The sequence below is a fragment of the Ovis aries genome, chromosome 7, assembly GCF_016772045.2.
Source record: "Ovis aries strain OAR_USU_Benz2616 breed Rambouillet chromosome 7, ARS-UI_Ramb_v3.0, whole genome shotgun sequence".
Lineage (NCBI taxonomy): Eukaryota > Metazoa > Chordata > Mammalia > Artiodactyla > Bovidae > Ovis > Ovis aries.
This window is the reverse complement of record NC_056060.1, coordinates 99,908,064-99,925,983: the sequence shown is the minus strand read 5'-3', so window position 1 is coordinate 99,925,983 and position 17,920 is coordinate 99,908,064. Positions and strand designations below refer to the sequence as shown.

The window sequence follows — 17,920 nt, the reverse complement described above, 5'->3', positions numbered from 1 at the left end:
AGTCTGGATTCTCAGGGACCTTCCTGCCAGGCCTCATCCGGTCCGTGCCTGGGCCCGGCCCTCCAGGGCTTCCTATGGCCCCCTGCAGCCCGAGGGGCCTGTTTCCTGTCCTGGAGGTGCAGCTGCGGGCAGCTGGTTGCCAAAGCCCAGCCCAGAAGGCAAGCGCGTCAGGACCCACGTCCAATTCTGTCTGCAGCGCCCGGGTCCGGGGACGCTCAGAGAGCAGACGGGTGGGGACCACCGCAGCTTCCCGCCCCGCCTTGGGGAGAGGCCGCGCTCCCCTGTGCCCCCTGGGGCTGGCTGAGGTGCCCCCAGGTCGGGCGCGAGGGGGGCGGGGCCGGGGGGCGCTCGCTGACCGGCGTCGCCCCGCCCAGGCGCTGTACCTGGACGCCGTGGAGTACTTCCCCGACGAGCTGCAGGAGGTGGTGGACCTGATGACGGAGAAGGAGCTGCGGGTGCGCCTGCCGCTCGAGGAGCTGGAGCTGCTGCTGGAGTAGGCGCCGGGGCGGGGCCTGCCCCGAGACACGGGCGCGCGCCCGGACCTCTGCACTGAAGGCTCCTCCCTGACGGTGTGTCTGGGCTCAGGCTCCCCCCGGGACAGTGTGAAACGGCGCACAGCTGCTTTGCACACGATACATGTGGACGTGTTTCTATACGTGCAGACAAGACTCACGCCGAGGCTGCCGTGGCTGGTGCGGGTCCTTCTGGCCCACCCTCCCCTGCAGCCCGGGTGAAGGTTCTGTGGGCGTCCTGGGGGATCCTGCCAAGTCTCCTGGCTCTTGCAGTCAGAAGGAAGGTCTGGTTCCTCACCAGGCCCTCCTGCCTGTGGCTGGTGAGCCCAGTCTGCCGTTTCTTCAGACCAGAGCAGCTTGGAGTCGTGTGAAGCTTGGAGTCTTCAGCTGCATTACACGTGTCCTTCCTGTTTCCGGAGCTCCACTCGCGGACGTTTCACCTGCAGACCCGGCAGCCAGCGTCGCCGGAAGCTCATGTGCGTGGAGACCCTGGGCCCGCCCAGCCCTGCTGAGTCAGATGGGGCTCTAGGAGGGCCCAGTGTCAGGGGACTGAACAAACCAGGACCCCGCTGCAGGGGAGGGGGCCCGGGTCCAGCTGCAGAGAGCGCGGCCTGCTCCTCCCCAGCAAACCCGTCTCTGCCTCAGAAGACGCCGAACTTTCGCTTTCAGCCGCGCGCTCATTCCGATTTCCAAGAGCGGTGATCAACAGCCGATGGAGTGGAAATGCTTTTGTCTTCTCCGAGGTCCTGCTTTTTAAAACACAGTGGACTTCTCCGCGTTGCGTTTCTTAAATCATGCCCCCCAGAACTGCTGAAAGCGAATTTCCTTGGCCCCTCACCCAGAAAAGCGGGTGTTGTGGAACCTGGGCTAGAAACGGCCGGCCGTCCGGGAAGAAGGGGCCCGTTCTCCAGTGGGTCGTGGGTCTCGGCTCTGAGGCTGAACTGAGCAGAGGCGAGGAGAGCGCGGGACAGAGGGAGCCAGGCGAGGGGCGGCGCCTGCGCTTCCGACCTCGGGCGAGGGAGGGGCGCTGACCTCCGCAGGGCTGCCCTGGGGGTCTGCAGCCGCGCCCCCTGGAAATGCCATTGGGAACCCCATCTCAGCAGCGCCAGCTCCTCCTCCTTGCCCGAGACCCTCCAAGGGCAGCCCCGGCTGGGGTGGGGGGCGGGGGTGGTGGCAGCCTTTGTCGCCTCCACAGCAGGGGTGGCTGGCCGTGGGCTCACAAGCCAGCAGCTGCTGTTTTAGAGCTGGCGCCGGCTCGGCGCTGTGCCGCGGGGGCAGCAGAGACCCAGTCAGCAGTGCCCTCCTCCCCAGAGGCTTCCCCACACCTGGGCCCACCCACTCCTCCGGCCAAGCACCCTGCATGTGGACAGGACTCCGTGTTAGAGAAAGCACGCTTTATTGGGACGCAGGCAGCCTGCCAGGGCCCTACGCACTGCGCTTGGGAGGGACACGAGACGCTCTGCCAACCATGGCCAGCAGGCACAGGGCCGGCCAGCGGGCACACGGGCGCCCAGGCAGCCTCCCTCCCAACCTCACCCCTCCAGGGGCCGGGACCCTCCCAGCCTCTCCCGGAAGGCAACTCTGGTCCTCTAGAGATAGAGCCCCTCCGGGGTGCCTTCCTGTTTTTTATAGAGAACGTTTTCCTTGGATTTCTTGAAGTCTTCGTTGGTGACTTTCATCCTGCGCTCTCTCAGGGCCATCAGACCAGCTTCCGTGCAGATTGCCTGTACGAAAGGACAGTGTACTCAGAGTGGGAACTACTTCCCATCCTAACAGTTCAGACAGCACTATTTTGAAATCTGGTGTTCGCATCCAGGCCAAACATAAATTTTATTAAACTTAAGTGTTTCAAGCATTCTAATTATTTTCTCAAAGGACCTGAAGTGGCTTAACCTTGGAGTATTTCATTAAGGAAGAGGCCTGTCCTAGGTTCTAACTAGCTGTGTAGCCTGGCAGGTCAGTGAATCCTCAAAGCTCTGCTTTTGTTAAAGGGAATAATCCTCCTAAGAAATAGATAAAATGATATCCAGAAACTTAGCGGCCACATACAGTGACATCCATTTCATTTACCTACAGTCTTAAGAGAACAGGTATTCTGGTTAAATATTTACAAGTTTCAGACAGTATATATTTGGATATATCCACTTTGTCAATAATTACTTGGCCAAAAGTAAAACAAGCACGCAAGCCACACGAGGTGATGGCAGCACAGCCCTGGCGCTGCAGACCCTGTCTGGTCATGGCCTTCAGCACGTCTACGCCGAGTGATCTGGAAAAGTCTGCAAGAGGCGCGCAGAAGGGGAACGCGCGGTAGGTGGAGGTGGTGAGTACATGGGTGTCCACCAAGCCCTAGCTTTTCTGAAGGCTTGAAAAAATTTTCTAAATAAAAAGTTAAGATTTTAAATAATCTCACCTTCCTCCCCTGGTGAGACCAGCCTAGTTCCACAGATGCCAGTGAGACGCAGTTCAGCGCAGGCAGCAGGGCCACTGTCCGTGCCCCTGCAGGGAGCAGGCTGTGCCCAGTCACGGCTGCCACGCCCGGCCCCTCGGCTTCTGGGAACACGTGATACACAGGTACAGCCCAGCCCAGCCCCTCACCTTGATGTCGGCACCAGAGAGGTCGTCTTTAGCCATGATCAGATCGTCCAGGGTCACGTCGTCGGCCAGCGTCATCCTGCTCGTGTGGATCTGAAAGATGCGCTTCTTGGTCTTCTCGTCGGGCAGGGGGAACTCGATCTTCCTGTCGATGCGGCCTGTGGGCACACGAGGTGTCCAGCCCCAGCCCCGGCGCCCCGGCCCCGGCCCCGCAGTGCCCCAGCCCTGGCTGAGAGGCCTCCATCTCCCCGGCCCCGGGTGAGAGGCCTCCGTCTCCCTGGCCTTGGCTCCCCAGCCCCGGGTGAGGCCTCCGTCTCCCGGGCCCCCGGCCCGGCGCCCCAGCCCCAGCCCCAGCCGAGAGAAGCCTCCGTCTCCTCATGTGAGTTATCTCAGTCACACAGTGTCCTGTACCAAATCTTAAAAAAAAAAAAAGTGTTTTGAGGCTAAAAAGGTCAGGCTACACAGAGTACATCACAAGCCCACTTAATACTCTCTCAAGGGGACACAGTTTTGGTAAGTTACTTCAGGTTTCACGGCAGTATTTGCCTTCGTGCCCATCGCCTGGTGACCTATCCTCCCCACAGCGCCCTTGGGCGCTGGAGTCCGCGGCGCGCGCTCTCGAGGGCCGGCGCGGCGTGACCTGGTCTGATGAGGGCCGGGTCCAGGGTCTCTATCCGGTTTGTGGCCATGATCACTTTCACGTCTCCCCGCGAGTCAAACCCGTCCAGCTGGTTCAGCAGCTCCAGCATCGTTCGCTGGATCTCTCTCTCCCCGCCTGAGTTGGAGTCGTACCTGGAGAAGCAGCCAGGGGGATGTGAGGACCCCACGGCCCGGCTGGTGGAGGCACTCTGGACACGGCTGTCCCACCTGCGCGTCCCACCCACCCAGAGCCCAAGCCACCTCCCACAGCATCTTCCTTGTGGCCATTTTCATGCCTGAAACTGTATCATTTTTATTCAGTCTCCACATGTGGGCTCCTCGAGGGCAGAGACCTGTCTTTACTGCTGTCCCCAGAGTCCAGAGGGTGGTGAGCTCCGAGCCGCTGCTCACGGCACAGCTGCGGACAGACCGAATCCAGTGACGGGGAGTCGCCGCCTGGTACGTGGGACGGCGGAGCCCATGGCATCCATGGGGAGCGGCACGGGGACGCGGCAAACCAGCACGCAGCCCCGCCGGGGCCTCCCCACGGTCCTCAGAGCAGAGCGGCACGGTGCCTACCCCTTAGTGACACACAAGAGGGAAGGGAAAGTCTACCTTTTCGTCCCAATAGCATCAATTTCATCAATAAAGACGATGGATGGTGCGTGTTCTTCAGCGACTCGAAACAGTTCCCGAACGAGTTTGGGCCCGTCACCCAGGTACTTCTGAATGAGTTCAGAGCCAACCACTCGCAGGAAAGTGGCTGAGGTCTGGTTCGCCACTGCTTTGGCTAATAAGGTTTTCCCTGTTTTAGATTGGAAAAAGGAAAAAACCTTAAGTGCTGTTTTAACTTTAGGACTTCCATTACCACCTTAACAGACCTGAAGAATTGGCGGATCCCTCTATGAAAAGCATGTTCTCAAAGCAGACAAGGAAATTACAAAAAAAACTAAAATGCATATTTTGATTATTTTTAACTGTTCCTAAATTCATCATAATGTCACAAAATATTTTTATTGCAAGTTTCTCAAAGTTGCATATAATATTCACCTGACCCCATTAACCAGGGTTAGAGAACCAAACTCAACTACAAAACTATCAGTGCTGAAAAAAGGCCTGGGAGCACTAGGCTCGACTGAAGGACAGAGAGCGCTCCTGAGCAGGCCTGCAGCGCCCCGGGGCCACCTGAGGGCAGCCCCAGGCCCCGGGCGCTGAGCCAGGACCGGCTCCTGACGAAGCCCACGGCTGAGCGCCGCTGGGAGCTCAGGGGCTTCCCTGTCTGTGCTGTGCCGTCGGGGACGCTCCTCACTGCACTCCCGGCTGCCCTGACACTTCTCACTCGAGTCGAGAACCAGAGTCAGCAAGGGTACCCACCCTGAGGACGTCAGAGCGTGAGACCACGGCCCTGGGATGGCGAGAGCTGGGAGAGGGCCACCCTCGGGCCTGCGGGGCGGAGGGGGCTGGCCAGGGACACCCAGGATCCTGGGCCAGTGGTGAGGGGGACAGAGATCTGAGCTCTGCGACAAGGCGAGGCTGAGCTCCTCAGTCGGGCAGCAGGTTCAAATGCTTATGAAAGGGCTGGACTGCTCCCTGAGGGCGGCAGACAGAGACCAGAAGGACCTCTTAAGTGGGGGAGACCTTCCGGTCCAGACGCAGCCAAGTGCGGCTGCCGGGATGTTCAGCAAGCAGTGTCGCTGGCCTCTCCTGAAACCTCCTTTCCTGGGCTGTGAAACGAGAGGCCACAGCAGCTCCCTGCCTCAGCACAGCGTCTCCCTGTCCCTCCCCGTGGGCTTTCCTCAATACAGATCCTCCTGGGAACAGGGCTCAGTTCACTCAATCAAATGACCTCCCTTCCTCTGGAATTTACAGAGCACTGAATTTACTCAGCCCTGAACTACACAACTTACTGAGGTCAACCCAGTGCCTAATGAACCACCTATGTCCATGCGTTTTTATCTTTATCCATCCATCCATCCGTGACACTCGTTCAGTCGCCAACGGCCGGGAGCACGGTCACAGCCGCGGGCCCGCACCTCTGCCGAGGCCTGCCGCGCCCCGGAGGCGGGTCAGGGTGCTCAGGGAAGGGAGCAGGCATCGGCGCTTTCAGAAACTCCCACGGGGGTGCCAACGTGCGGCCAAGGTGGAGCATCCTGCCTGTTTCCATTTTTTCTTACAAACTATTTTCCATGGACTCACGTGACTCTTAACACTGAGAAGTACCGTTCTACAACATGGGCGTCTCGCATGTCTGCGCACACCGCAGGAGTGCTGGGGGTCTGGGCGTGCGCTTGCACTGAGCAGGCACTTTTGGGGGCGTCTCCCGGTGTCCCCGTCCTATTGTGACGCCAGCACATGGACTCCACAAGGCCTCCAGTCCCGAGCCTGAGACAGCGCGGTTTCTCGGCACATCTGCTAGACGGCATGGTGCGCGTTCACGTGACCAGCGTGTCTCCGGAGGGGCTGCTTACTCACAGTGTCCAGTGTGTCACTTAGAGCTCATTCTTAAATGGAGGATTTGAGGCCCCTCACTCAATAGCTGAGTGGTGTATCCAGCTAACGCTGCAGCTCAAGGAACCAGCTCAGTGCCTGGAAAGCGACCAGCCCAGAGCGCACGCACCTGTGCCGGGTGGACCATAGAGAATGACCCCCTTGGGGGGCTTGATCCCCATCTCTTCATAGTATTCAGGATGAGTGAGAGGAAGCTCCACAGACTCCTAAACAAAACAAACACTTGGTAAAAATGAAAGGCTTTCCTACTGAAATGTATCCTATTCATTAACTGGCATCACGGGTGTGTCTCACTTGCAACAAAAACAAGCTAAACTTTCCACTGTTCTTGTCAGAGACAACGCTGACCCCAGCGGCAGCAAGGACACAAAGGACCTCGGTCCTCTGGGGGCTCCCGGTGCCCTCCCGTCTCCCTAACAGCACCTGATTTCCCAAGAGTCGGCCCTGAGTGACAGGTAGCAGCAATGCTCGCCCTTCCTGGGCAGGACTGTAAAGCTTGGATCTGCCCTTCCAGTGAGACTTTAGCGGGTGAGGCCTCCTGCTGCTGTCCCGCCTCAAGCCAGGACGGCTCCCTCTCCGCTGCCTGAGCCCCGTGGGGTGCTGTCACGGCTCTGGAGGCCCTCCCATGGACGAATAGCCCGCAGAGGGCCGCCCCCATTGCCCACCCCCAGGGCCGCGCAGGAGCCGGGACCAGGTCTGGCCCCAGTGCTGCGTGCGCGCCACCGCCCTGCCCCGGACGTCACCTGGGGCTTTCTGTGTCGCCACAGCTGGAATCAACCAACTGGAAACATATTCACAGATAATCATTAAATGTTACATATAAAATGTATTAAGCTGCAACTGCTGGAAGACCTATCGTACAATTCATTCTTACTTCTGTTACCTCGGTATGAGCAACACAAAACACCGCCACTGGCCGGCTCCGGGTCAGTTACTGGTCTGATCAATAAAGGAAAAGCAGGCCTTCCCTGGCGGCCCAGTGGTAAGAGGCTGCTGGCCAACGCAGGGGCACAAGCTCGGTCCCTGCTCCAGTGAGACCCCACGTGCTAAGAGGCACCCAAGCCCATCGCCGCAGCTGCTGAAGCCCGCCCGCCCCGGGGCCCTCACCGGGAGCCACCACAGTGAGAGGCCCGCGCACCGCCCCGAGCAGCCGTGTTTGCCACAACTAGAGAAAGCCCTGGCACAGCAGCGAAGGCCCAACGCAGCCCAGAACAGGCGTGAAGAAGACCGGCGCGGCAGCTGCGAGCGCCCTCCAGGGGGTGGCAGAGAGCAGCGCAGGCCGAACCCAGAGCGGCTGGAGACGCACCTTGATCTCCTGGATCTGGTTGTCCAGCCCCCCAATGTCCGCGTAGGTCTCCTGGGGCGCCTTTTCCACCTTCATCACTGTGACCAAGGGGTCCGTGTCGTCCATCAGCACCCCGATCACCGCGTGCACCTGAGAGAAGGCAGGGAGTCTGCGGCCGGATCCGGACCCGGAGGGGCCACGGGAGCCGCCCTGCCCTCGGGGAGCCCTCAGGAGTGCTCCGGCGGCGGCTCCACGAGACGGGGCAGACTGAGGGGGAGCAGCCCACGCGCAGCCTGACCTTGTGGTTGAGCAGCACGGAGCAGCCGGGCTCCAGTAGGTCCTTGTCCACGAACGAGAGGATGCTGACGTAGTGCTCGGAGCCCACCGACGTGGACACGATGGCGTGGTTGTCATCGATGATTTCCTCCAGGGTCCCCACCGACATCGGCGTCCCCCGCAGGTCGTCCACCTTTGACCTCTCCTCCTACGCGAGAGCAGGCCAAGGAAGAGCGAAGGCAGCTAAACAATAATTCATTAAAGCCTGAAAGGTTCAGCTATTTAGTTCTAAGTTCTAAACAGAATTCAATTTGTAAAAGAAACAAGTCATGATAATGTCAATTCACCTCCTGCTTTTCTTCTAAAGGCTTCATTTGCTCCTGATTCCGGATGAACTCTTCCTCCATGAGAAGGTAGTCTTTAATTCTCTCCAGCTTCAGCAGTTTTAACCGGCACTGAGTATGAGGTGTCACTGTAATTAAAAAACAGTCTTATTATACTTGGAGCCTGAAGTTTGCAATTAATTCAGTTCACCCTTGGAGGGGGGGAAGTCAACACTTAAAGCAAGCGTATTCTTAGTTGGATAGACTCTGAGACACGCAGTTTAGTGACCTTCAGTGAGCAGGTGCCTAAAGGCAGAGGGCAGAGCAATGAACAGACAGAAATGCCACCTTCACCACATACCGACTGTCCATAGCGTGACTCTGGTTTTGAACTTCATATGCTCTTCTGCTGGCCTGGTGGCCTTTTCTTTATCAACACCATACTGACTCACTACAACAGGTTAACGGCACATTCTAAACTGCCTGACTCAATTACTAACTGAGCACTATTTCAGAAATCAGTTTCCTGCACTCAGGCCGGAAGAGCCTCGTCTAGGTGGCGGATGAGGGTGGTGGAGGCGTCTGAGCTGAAGTCTGCACGGACGAGGCGCAGGCGGCCGTGAAGGACCGCAGAAGGGCGGTTACGCGGAGGGAGGCAGAGCCCCGAGGCGGGAGGCAGAGCAGGAGCCCCACGCAAGCGGAGAGAGGCCGAGGGCGAGAGGCGGGCTGAGTGCCGCCTGCTCTGAGTCTTCCTCCTTATTTAGCAGGAAGACTTGAAAAATTTTATGTTCAGGCATAAACTCATGCTGTGAGTTCCGATACATTGGCATTCCATTTTCTCATGAAGTAAGTGTATCTCTAAGGTAACCAAGCTCAACCTGAGTTTTCTACCCTAAACTTGTACTCTAATACCCTAGAGAAGCTGCTTATTTAAAGGGAATTAATGGACTTTCTTGAAGTGAGACACAGTTGTATCCTCTGTATACTGTTAAAACTAAAATATAGCTTTTATTCCAACCTAGAGAAAGCCACACACAGTCACAGGCCGGGAGCTTCAACCACACACTACTTCCTGTCTGTCCACACTCAGCCCCGAAGCTGAACACAGAGACAGCGCCCCGGGAACTGGGACCGCATCGTTACCCAGGGGCAGCTTGCTGGCAGCATCTGGCCCCTTTGTCTTCTTCTTCTTCTTCCCAACTCGAGTTGGCACAGGAGGCTCATATTTCTTTTTCTTGTCCTTGGGTTTTCAGAACACCATAGGGAAAAAAAAATCACAGAGACCATATTAAAGCACAAACATCATTTCTGCAGGGCCGCCATCTATTCCCAGGTGATGTGATTTTCCCTGTGTTTTAGGACGTTATTAAAAACGGTCCTTAAAAATATAATAAACAAGAAAATGTTTTTCATTCTTTCAATTTTTATGTGTGAACATAATTATCTTTTCTAAAAATATATAATACACACTAATTAGACCATTCAGCAGAGATATTACTCTGCTGACTACTCTCCATCTAGTCAAGGCTATGGTTTTTCAAGTAGTCATGTATGGATGTGAGAGTTGGACTACAAAGAAAGCTGAGCACCGAAGAATTGATGCTTTTGAACTGTGGTGTTGGAGAAGACTCTTGAGAGTCCCCTGGACTGCAAGGAGAGCCAACCAGACCATCCTAAAGGAAATCAGTCCTGAATATTCATTGGAAGGACTGATGGTGAGGCTGAAACTCCAACACTTTGGCCACATGATGCAAAGAACTGATTCATTGGAAAAGACCCTGATGCTGGGAAAGATTGAAGGCAGGAGGAGAAACGGACGACAGAGGATGAGATGGTTGGATGGCATCACTGACTCGATGGACATGAGTCTGAACAAGCTCTGGGAGTTGGTGGTGGACAGGGAAGCCTGGCGTGCTGCAGTCCATGGGGTCGCAGAGAGTCGGACATGACTGAGCGACTAAACTGAATAGATCATTCAATAAGAAACAGAGGTCAGAGTTCAAAGTTACATGCCAGAAGCTGGAGTTAAATAATCTGACACAACTTTTCACACGTAAGGACATTAAACGCTAAAATCACAGACAATTTAACACTTCTGGAATGTTATTACTTTTACACCTCTAAAAATTATTAATTCATTAATACCCACTTGATAGTCAATAATCTTTTATAAAACAGGAAAAGGGTATTTGAATTCCCGAAGAACTTCTCAGCTGAGAGCTGACATTTCCCACAATTTACTCACATCACAGACATCTGGCTTCACATTTATTTACCTTGTCATCCTTCTTGCCGCCTCCAGGACCGTGACCACCACTCTGACTTTGACCCTGAAAAAAAAAATTTAAGCAGAGCATTAAAAAAAATTCTGGGTGGGTTTCCCTGGTGGCTCAGCGGTAAAGAATCCACCTGTAATGCAGGAGACGCGTGTTTGATTTCTAAGTCAGGAAGATGCCCTGGAGAAGGAAATAACAGCCTACTACAGTGTTCATGACTGGGAAATCCCAAGGATAGAAGATCCTAGTGGGCTACAGTCCACAGGATCTCAAAGGGTCAGACACGATTTAGTGACTAAGCAATAAAAACACAAATTTAGAACAGCATCACTCCAAAAACCCTCATCCTCCTGTGACTGAGACACCAACACCCCCCTCATTTCAACATTTCTGAGCTCAAGGGACACCTTGCAGTCGATGTGTAAATTTAACGCGGCAGATTTTTTTTTCCCGAAAAGCTGTTGGTAGATCAGTGCTGCACCTTGCCAGACTGCATCTTAAATCGAGGACAACTCTATTAAGAAAAGGATGCAATATGTTATAAGGGCTTCCCAGATGGAGCTAATAGTAAAGGGCCTGCCTGCCAATGCAGGAGACAGGTTCGATCCCTGGGTTGGGAAGAGCCCCTGGAGGAGGGCATAGCAACCCACTCCATGGAGAATGCCTGGAAAATCCAATGGACAGAGAACTCTGGCAGCCTACAGTCCATGGGGTCGCAGAGAGCTGGACACGAGTGAACTGACTTAGCATGCAGGCATGCACAATGTGTCATGAGACCAAGACCCTAACCATCCCTTCTTGAGGGGAAGGTATAGAGCTGGACATTTTCTAATATGAAACTACCTGGCTAGGGCCACCAAGAGTACAAACCTGGGCCATGACGAGAGCTGCGTCATTCGACCTATTCAACACTCACGTGTCATCACTGACTCCTCATTAAGGACACACCAAGAGCCAGGAGACTCTCCTTTCACTGGCAGCTTAAATAGCACCCATCCCCAAACTCTGGGGCACTCAGGCAGGTCCCTCTTCCCAATTTAAAAAGCTGAATCACCTTAAGCTATCAAGAACGTAGTGTATTAGTGAGTTCAGGAAGATTTCTGATTTTAAAACAGACCCTTCAGTTATAGGACAATGTCTTACACAGAGCAAGGTCTCAGAAACAACAGCATTTTAAATAAGCAATAGTGAATTTACTTGATCAGAGGGCCCTCTCAGCCCCCTCAAATCACTTCCACATAGGCAGCAGTAAGTCAAATCACCAGCTTCACTATCCAGACAAAACAACCCCCTAAAGGAATTAAGGTCGAATCTATTTCCCCATTTGCAAGATTCTAAAAACTTTGCACTTTCTTATGAAGAAGGTAATTAAGGGCTCTGAGAAATTTGGGGAAACACAATTAGTTTTATTGCAATAAGCCGGCCAAGTTACAGGCCTTTAACAATTTGGCTCAGAGTTTAAAGCGTCTGCCTCCAATGCTGGAGACCCGGGTTCGATCCCTGGGTCAGGAAGATCCCTTGGAGAAAGAAATGGTAACCCACTCCAGTATTCTTGCCTGGAGAACCCCATAGACAGAGGAGCCTGGCGGGCTACAGTCCATGGGGTCACAAAGAGTCGGACACGACTGAGCGGCTTCGCTTCGCACCCCTGAGGGAACGCGCTGCTGCGGCAGCTACTGTCTGTGGTGTGTTCATTACGTGCCTAAGTCTGTACAAGACATTCTCCTTCACTGTCATATTTACACCAGACAATTCTTCAAGGTAGGGTTCATTACTACTAGTTTCTAGACAAGGAATTGCAATGCACCTAAGAACACAGGCTACGGAAATAAATGCATCCAGGTTTGAATTCCGCCTTCATTCCTAGCAGTCTATGTGACCTCAGGGAAGTTAAGTCACCTCTCTGAGCCCTGGTGTCCTAACTGGAAAGCAGGATGACATTAGTTCTTCTATGTTGCTGAAAGTGACTAACGGACGTAAAACCACTTCTCGTTTGCATGACTCAGAGTACCTCTCACCAACACAATGTTATTGCTGAATAAGAAATGTTACAGTCAGGACCTCCTCAGGGCTCCAAAACGAAATCTGCTCTGGCTTAGGCCTCCGCCCCCATCTCTGCTTACAGTCCATCCTAGTTCAGGTCCCCCCTCCTGTCCCCCATCTCTGCTTACAATCCATCCTGGTTCAGGTCCCCGTCTGCGCCCCCCATCTCTGCTTACAGTCCATCCTGGTTCAGGTCCCCCTCTCCTGTCCCTCCATCTCTGTTTAAAGTCCATCCTGGTTCCAGTCCCCCCTCTCCTGTCCCCCCATCTCTGTTTAAACTCCATCCTGGTTCAGGTCCCCCTCTCCTGTCCCCCATCTCTGTTTAAAGTCCATCCTGGTTCAGGTCCCCCTCTCCTGTCCCTCCATCTCTGTTTAAAGTCCATCCTGGTTCAGGTCCCCCTCTCCTGTCCCTCCATCTCTGCTTACAATCCATCCTGGTTCAGGTCCCCCCTCCTGTCCCCCATCTCTGCTTACAATCCATCCTGGTTCAGGTCCCCGTCTGCGCCCCCCATCTCTGCTTACAGTCCATCCTGGTTCAGGTCCCCGTCTCTGCCCCCCATCTCTGCTTACAATCCATCCTGGTTCAGGTCCCCCCTCCTGCCCCCCATCTCTGCTTACAGTCCATCCTGGTTCAGGTCCCTGTCTCCACCCCACATCTCTGCTTACAATCCATCCTGGTTCAGGTCCCCCCTCTCCTGTCCCATCTCTGTTTAAAGTCCATCCTGGTTCAGGTCCCCTGCCTCCTGTCCCCCATCTCTGCTTACAATCCATCCTGGTTCAGGTCCCCCTCTCCTGTCCCCCGATCTCTGTTTAAAGTCCATCCTGGTTCAGGTCTCCCCTCTCCTGTCCCCCATCTCTGTTTACAATCCATCCTGGTTCAGGTCCCCCTCTCCTGTCCCCCGATCTCTGTTTAAAGTCCATCCTGGTTCAGGTCCCCCCTCCTGTCCCCCCATCTCTGTTTAAAGTCCATCCTGGTTCAGGTCCCCCTCTCCTGTCCCATCTCTGTTTAAAGTCCATCCTGGTTCAGGTCCCCTGCCTCCTGTCCCCCATCTCTGCTTACAATCCATCCTGGTTCAGGTCTCCCTGTCCTGTCCCCCGATCTCTGTTTAAAGTCCATCCTGGTTCAGGTCCCCCCTCCTGTCCCCCCATCTCTGTTTAAAGTCCATCCTGGTTCAGGTCCCCCCTCCTGTCCCCCCATCTCTATTTAAAGTCCATCCTGGTTCAGGTCCCCCCTCCTGTCCCCCCATCTCTGTTTAAAGTCCATCCTGGTTCAGGTCCCCCTCTCCTGTCCCATCTCTGTTTAAAGTCCATCCTGGTTCAGGTCCCCTGCCTCCTGTCCCCCATCTCTGCTTACAATCCATCCTGGTTCAGGTCCCCCGCCTCCTGTCCCCCATCTCTGCTTACAATCCATCCTGGTTCAGGTCCCCCTCTCCTGTCCCCCAATCTCTGTTTAAAGTCCATCCTGGTTCAGGTCCCCCCTCTCCTATCCCATCTCTGTTTAAAGTCCATCCTGGTTCAGGTCCCCTCTCTCCTGTCCCCCATCTCTGCTTACAATCCATCCTGGTTCAGGCCCCCCAACTCCTGTCCCCCATCTCTGCTTACAATCCATCCTGGTTCAGGTCCCCCTCTCCTGTCCCCCAATCTCTGTTTAAAGTCCATCCTGGTTCAGGTCCCCCTCTCCTGTCCCATCTCTGTTGAAAGTCCATCCTGGTTCCGGTCCCCTCTCTCCTGTCCCTCCATCTTTGTTTGAAGTCCATCCTGGTTCAGGTCCCCCTCTCCTGTCCCCCCATCTCTGTTTAAAGTCCATCCTGGTTCAGGTCCCCGTCTCCTGTCCCCCATCTCTGTTTAAAGTCCATCCTGGTTCAGGTCCCCCTCTCCTGTCCCCCCATCTCTGTTTAAAGTCCATCCTGGTTCAGGTCCCCCGCCTCCTGTCCCCCATCTCTGCTTACAATCCATCCTGGTTCAGGTCCCCCTCTCCTGTCCCCCCATCTCTGTTTAAAGTCCATCCTGGTTCAGGTCCCCCCTCTCCTGTCCCATCTCTGTTTAAAGTCCATCCTGGTTCCGGTCCCCTCTCTCCTGTCCCTCCATCTTTGTTTGAAGTCCATCCTGGTCCAGGTCCCCCTCTCCTGTCCCCCCATCTCTGCTTACAATCCATCCTGGTTCAGGTCCCCGTCTCCTGTCCCCCAATCTCTGTTTAAAGTCCATCCTGGTTCAGGTCCGCCCTCTCCTGTCCCCCCATCTCTGTTTAAAGTCCATCCTGGTTCAGGTCCCCCTCTCCTGTCCCCCCATCTCTGTTTAAAGTCCATCCTGGTTCAGGTCCCCCTCTCCTGTCCCATCTCTGTTTAAAGTCCATCCTGGTTCAGGTCCCCTGCCTCCTGTCCCCCATCTCTGCTTACAATCCATCCTGGTTCAGGTCCCCCTCCGTGCCCCCATCTCTGCTTACAGTCCATCCTGGTTCAGGTCCCCGTCTCTGCCCCCATCTCTGCTTACAATCCATCCTGGTTCAGGTCCCCCTCTCCTGTCCCCCCATCTCTGCTTACAGTCCATCCTGGTTCAGGTCCCCGTCTCCTGTCCCCCCATCTCTGTTTAAAGTCCATCCTGGTTCAGGTCCCCCTCTCCTGTCCCCCATCTCTGTTTAAAGTCCATCCTGGTTCAGGTCCCCCTCTCCTGTCCCCCATCTCTGCTTACAATCCATCCTGGTTCAGGTCCCCGTCTCCTGTCCCCCATCTCTGCTTACAATCCATCCTGGTTCAGGTCCCCCTCTCCTGTCCCATCTCTGTTTAAAGTCCATCCTGGTTCCGGTCCCCTCTCTCCTGTCCCTCCATCTTTGTTTGAAGTCCATCCTGGTTCAGGTCCCCCTCTCCTGTCCCCCAATCTCTGTTTAAAGTCCATCCTGGTTCAGGTCCCCCTCTCCTGTCCCCCATCTCTGCTTACAATCCATCCTGGTTCAGGTCCCCGTCTCCTGTCCCCCATCTCTGCTTACAATCCATCCTGGTTCAGGTCCCCCCTCCTGCCCCCCATCTCTGCTTACAGTCCATCCTGGTTCAGGTACCCATCTCCACCCCCCATCTCTGCTTACAATCCATCCTGGTTCAGGTCCCCCGCCTCCTGTCCCCCATCTCTGCTTACAATCCATCCTGGTTCAGGTCCCCCTCTCCTGTCCCCCGATCTCTGCTTACAATCCATCCTGGTTCAGGTCCCCCTCTCCTGTCCCCCGATCTCTGTTTAAAGTCCATCCTGGTTCAGGTCCCCCTCTCCTGTCCCCCGATCTCTGTTTAAAGTCCATCCTGGTTCAGGTCCCCCTCTCCTGTCCCATCTCTGTTTAAAGTCCATCCTGGTTCAGGTCCCCTGCCTCCTGTCCCCCATCTCTGCTTACAATCCATCCTGGTTCAGGTCCCCCCTCCTGCCCCCCATCTCTGCTTACAGTCCATCCTGGTTCAGGTACCCATCTCCACCCCCCATCTCTGCTTACAATCCATCCTGGTTCAGGTCCCCGTCTCCTGTCCCCCATCTCTGCTTACAATCCATCCTGGTTCAGGTCCCCCTCTCCTGTCCCCCCATCTCTGGCTCTGTCCAGGCCGCCTTATCTTACTGGACCGCTTGTCTCCCAACGGAGGTTTCCAGGTCTAAACTCTTCCCTCGTCCATTTGGACATTACCTTCTACAACAAAGAGCTGACCCTCTGAATCGCCTCAGAAACCTTCAATTGACCCCCAGCATTTACGGCCTAATGTCCAAACTCTCTAGCTTGGCACGCCTGGCCCTTGCCAAACTGGCTTCAGTTAACCCTTCCCAGGTTTGTCTACCCGTCCCATGACCCTCCAGGTCTGGCCCCACCGGAGGACATTTCCCGGAGTCAGTCCCCCACTTCTCCATGTCTGGGGCTTCACAGGATGTTTCTCAGCCTCAAGTAACTATACGTATTGTACTGAACAGCAAGCGCTGTGCTAAACAAACAGATCCGACTAAGTTGCCGCTATCATCACCCTAGTTTACAGAGAAGGAAGCGAGGCTCAGAGAGGTTAAGTGACTTGCCAGCTGTCACAAAGCTGGTCCGAGAGACAGCACGCTCCCGGCCTCTGGACCCCGGCGTCTGTGCTGCTCTCCTGCACGGGCCGCTAGCCCAGCACCGCACACCCGCGGGCCCCGCCTCAGGTTCCTCCTTGGTAAACTGAGGATAACAATAATTACCTCCAGGGACTGCTGAGAATAATTTCCAGCAAATGCTGGAAAAGTACTTGCCATGTGCTTGTCAGGCCCAGAATACTGCTACCCAAAGTGCTTCCAAGGCCTGCCTGAGTCTGCGGTGGAGCCCGCTGCTGCTCACCACACAGACCAAGCCTCTCCCCCTCAGCCCTTGGCTCCAGTCCTCCCAGGACCAGTCTTCCTCGGGTATCTGCACCGGCTCCCCTCTCACCGGATTCAGGCCTCCCCGCCTCACCGAGGTTCGCTGACGCCCTGGCTAAAACAGCCACCTCTCCCGCCCTTGCACAGAGCAGCCACAGCAGAGGCCACTCGCCGCCCCCGTCCCGCCCCGTCCCAGTAGCACACACTCCTCTCTCTCTCTAACCTGCCTTCTGGAGAACGCCAGCTTCAAGAGGCCAAGACTGGGTCGGTCGGGCCCGCCCTGTGTGTGCAGCGCCTGGAGCGGAGCCTGGACCACCCCCGGCCCCCCCCCCACCAGCCACCAAAGAGCGGCATCAACCGGGAGCAAAGAAACCATCGCGAGCCAAGCGAGGCACCGAGGGCCGTCCGCTCCGGGCGCCCCGACGCGCCCGTCCGCCGCCCCCGCGCCGCGCGGCCCCTACGACCCGCTCGCACCGTCCCCTCCGCCGCGCGGCCCCGAGCGCTCGGCCCGGTGGCTCGCGGAGGCTGCGGCCGAAACGGCCGGCTCCGAGGGCAGCGCCCGCCCGGAAAGGGACGAGGCCAGCCCGGCCGAGCCGCCCCGCCGCCCCCGGGGCCCGCCCGGCGCCGAGCCCCGGGCCCGGGGAAAGGCCGGCCGGCCCGCCGAGGTCCTCGACGCGCTCCCCAGGCGCCTTCGTGCCTCCCCGGGGACCGGGGCGGGCAGGCCCGGTGCCTCCGGCGGCGGCCGGCTCCCCTTGCCGCGGGCCGCCGGCACCCACCGCCACGGCCGGCCGAAGCCCTTAGTCACTCACCATCTCGCCCCGCCGCTCCCGCCGCCGCCGCCGCCGCCGCCGGAAGTGCGCCGCCGGGGCGGAGCGTCAGGGGCGGAAGTTGCCGCGACGCCACGGAAGCCGCCAGGGGCCAAATCTCGCGAGGGTCGGCTGCGCCCTCTGGGTCTGCGGGAGCGGACGGGCGGGGATGCTCGGACTCCCAAGCGAGACGCGGGCCTTATTGAACTTTCACTTGAAAAAAATGTTTAAATCGCAGTTATTAGGTTATTGTCAACAAGTTAAGACAATGACCTCGACTGTCAAAGGCAATTGCGAAGATAAAAACGAT

The 17,920-nt window shown here is 56.2% G+C and overlaps 2 protein-coding genes across 3 annotated transcripts in view; one reads left to right on the top strand and one right to left on the bottom strand.

Moving 5' to 3' along the window:
* NRDE2 (NRDE-2, necessary for RNA interference, domain containing) overlaps positions 1-2,355 on the top strand; it is a 46,840-nt gene extending 44,485 nt beyond the window's left edge. The window contains exon 15 of the mRNA XM_060418691.1: positions 375-2,355. Within this exon, the coding sequence (XP_060274674.1) occupies positions 375-497 (123 nt within the window). The 3' untranslated portion in view covers positions 498-2,355. The remainder of the gene's footprint in view (positions 1-374) is intronic.
* PSMC1 (proteasome 26S subunit, ATPase 1) lies at positions 1,892-17,678 on the bottom strand. Of its 2 annotated transcripts, none has more exons than XM_027972124.2 (11): positions 17,614-17,678; positions 10,415-10,468; positions 9,282-9,378; positions 8,163-8,287; positions 7,838-8,023; positions 7,561-7,689; positions 6,364-6,460; positions 4,362-4,551; positions 3,748-3,899; positions 3,111-3,265; positions 1,892-2,236 (listed from the first exon to the last, which is right to left on the bottom strand). In XM_027972124.2, exons 1-11 carry the CDS (start codon positions 17,614-17,616, stop codon positions 2,102-2,104), a joined length of 1,323 nt encoding a protein of 440 aa, XP_027827925.1. In that variant the 5' UTR covers positions 17,617-17,678; the 3' UTR covers positions 1,892-2,101. The 2 variants fall into 2 exon arrangements, with proteins under 2 accessions (XP_027827925.1, XP_027827924.1); XM_027972123.3 differs by lacking the exon at positions 17,614-17,678 and adding an exon at positions 17,028-17,261.
* Between the last annotated feature and the right edge of the window lie 242 nt (positions 17,679-17,920).